Source organism: Aphanomyces astaci, assembly GCF_000520075.1.
Source record: "Aphanomyces astaci strain APO3 unplaced genomic scaffold supercont1.7, whole genome shotgun sequence".
In the NCBI taxonomy this organism is placed as follows: Eukaryota; Oomycota; class Saprolegniomycetes; order Saprolegniales; family Verrucalvaceae; genus Aphanomyces; species Aphanomyces astaci.
Window position 1 is genome coordinate 1,586,472 of NW_009798270.1, and position 2,192 is coordinate 1,588,663.

At 53.6% G+C, this 2,192-nt stretch overlaps 2 protein-coding genes across 2 annotated transcripts in view; both read right to left on the reverse strand.

Moving 5' to 3' along the window:
* The window catches only part of H257_04448 (hypothetical protein), a gene marked incomplete at both ends in the record, with an annotated part of 1,654 nt that extends 947 nt beyond the window's left edge, over positions 1–707 (reverse strand). The window contains 3 exons of the mRNA XM_009828966.1: positions 73–125; positions 196–266; positions 462–707. Of these exons, the coding sequence (XP_009827268.1) occupies positions 73–125; positions 196–266; positions 462–707 (370 nt within the window). The remainder of the gene's footprint in view (positions 1–72; positions 126–195; positions 267–461) is intronic.
* Positions 708–767: 60 nt separating this feature from the next.
* The window catches only part of H257_04449 (hypothetical protein), a gene marked incomplete at both ends in the record, with an annotated part of 2,213 nt that continues 788 nt past the window's right edge, over positions 768–2,192 (reverse strand). Inside the window, 3 exons of the mRNA XM_009828967.1 lie at positions 768–1,061; positions 1,120–1,416; positions 1,521–1,640. Of these exons, the coding sequence (XP_009827269.1) occupies positions 768–1,061; positions 1,120–1,416; positions 1,521–1,640 (711 nt within the window). The remainder of the gene's footprint in view (positions 1,062–1,119; positions 1,417–1,520; positions 1,641–2,192) is intronic.

The following is a 2,192-nucleotide window of genomic DNA, read 5'->3' on the forward strand; positions in this document are numbered from 1 at the left end:
GATGGGTAGCTCGGTCATCCAGTGGTAGTACTGGTTGAATCCAAGCTCGGTTCGGATTCCATCGCACCATACGTTGCTGGTAATGCGAATGGTCAGGCATGATCTCCATTCGCCGCCGTAGTCCACTGACACGCTCATCCATATGATTCACATGTCTTCTCCAAGGACAACTGATGGTGGACGCGGGTTCTGCACCTGCTGCACATGGAAGTTGGGAGGAAGCTCTCCTTCAGGCTGTCCCACGAGTGCAAGTGCCCCAGCTTCGTCTAGGATTACTTCCCGTACATCCGCTTCGTCTTCCTGACGATCTGGTTTTGCTGTTCGTTTTTGTAACGCAGCAGAATAGGCAGAGTTGTTCGATTGACGATCTTTAGAGGGTTACTTTCCCGGGTTTCCTTGTCCTTTGGGATTCCCCCAGCCGCCAAAACGAGTCTGTCGCGGCACACTCACGCGGTTTGTACTCGTGTTTTGTTTCGTGCCCGAATCTTGATATCCCGCGTTACGATCGATTGCTTGCGCCGGAGGGGTTCCTTGGTCGTTTCTGGGCCAACCATACTTGGCGTCTTGGGAACTGCCTCTGTGACGGGAGTAATCGCTTCCACGGTACGCGCTTTGATTGCGCTCGCTTGTGCGTACACGACTTCCATGTCGTTCACGCCCGCTGTGGTAACCTTCCTGGCTTCGTCCACGGCTTCGGTCGTACCCATGACTCTCTTCACGTCCACGACTGTACTCACGCCCGTGGCTGCGATCGCGTCCACCACGACTTAGTTCGCGCCCTCGGCTTCGGTCGCCTGGTCGCGTGCACGGCTTTGCTGCCTTCCGTCATCTCGACTAGACATCTTGTCTTCGCCACGATTTTGATAATCATGGCCGTGCTTGCTCTTCTTGTGCTTCGGGCTCTTGGTCCCACTCCGCTTTCCAGCGCCAGCACCCCAATGCGATTGTTGTTCCACGGATATATCCACCACGATTTGGATCAGGTCACCCCACTCAAAGTCGACTGGGTGCCACTTCTTCTTGAAGGCGTCCTTGGTGTACTCGCTCACCTTGCCAGGCAGCTGGTTCGACAATGACGTGTACGTACACTCCATGCACGTCGATTCGCTCCCAACACACCATCATGTAGTCCGTTGCACGCATGGTCGCATCTTCTTCACGCATGTTGAACTCGATATCATCGAATAGACTTTCCAAGTCAGGGTCGACGTCATTCATTGGCTTCTTGGCTATGTCTTGAAGCTTGTCCTTGAGGATTTGCTCGGACATGTCTTCGGGCTCCCCGCGGATCTTCCAGATCGACATCATGGTACGCAGCAATTGCTTGTCCGAGAAGCACGCCACGTAGCTTGTCACATGTTCACGGAACTGGATGTTCTTCCTACGGCACTCATCTTCAAGTCGCGCTTCGTACGCCTTGCGTTCGATCAGCCAACGGTAAACCTCGGTTTGGGCAATCGAGTGGAGGTTAGGACACACTGGTAGGTCCATGTAACGATTGTTCGCGGTCGTTCCTCGACCTTGGCTGCGGCCACGGTCACGACTTCTGTCGCGTTCACGGCTTCTGCCTCGCTCACGGCTTCTGCCGCTGTCGCCTCCATAACGGCCTCCGCCGTAACGTTCGCTTCCACGATGTCGCTCTATGGATCTTCTTGTTCTTCACTTGCGTCTTCCAGACACGTCTCTACCGCAAAGGACGGTAGCACTAAAGTATACTTTGTGGCGTATCCACGAAATCAAAACACAATGTTGGGGGAGCGGCAACTCCAGGAACACTTGGCGCCGTGTATTGATCTCGAGGAAGCAAATTCTGAACTGACTGGTATTCCCCTGGCCAATGGGGAACCTAGCCCTAACTAAACTAACGAATGAAAACTAACTGGACTGTCTGACACGCACTATACATGGACTGTCCGTCACCTGTCACCCTTTGATCGCACCAGCCTGACCCAAGCTTTCCGAGCCGTTGCCGCCGCCCACGGTGTCACCCCTAAGGATGTCCTGTGGTGAGTGTTTGCGACTCGGGACCCTGGGTGGACACCTGTGGTGAGTGTTTGCGACTCGGGACCCTGTAACAGACACTATGTTATTAGGAACTAGCAAGTCGTTATGAAATCTGCGTGGCTTATTACGTGTATACTCGAGTGGTGTTCAGGGTTCCCTACTACAGTATTAATAGTACAATCTGTATA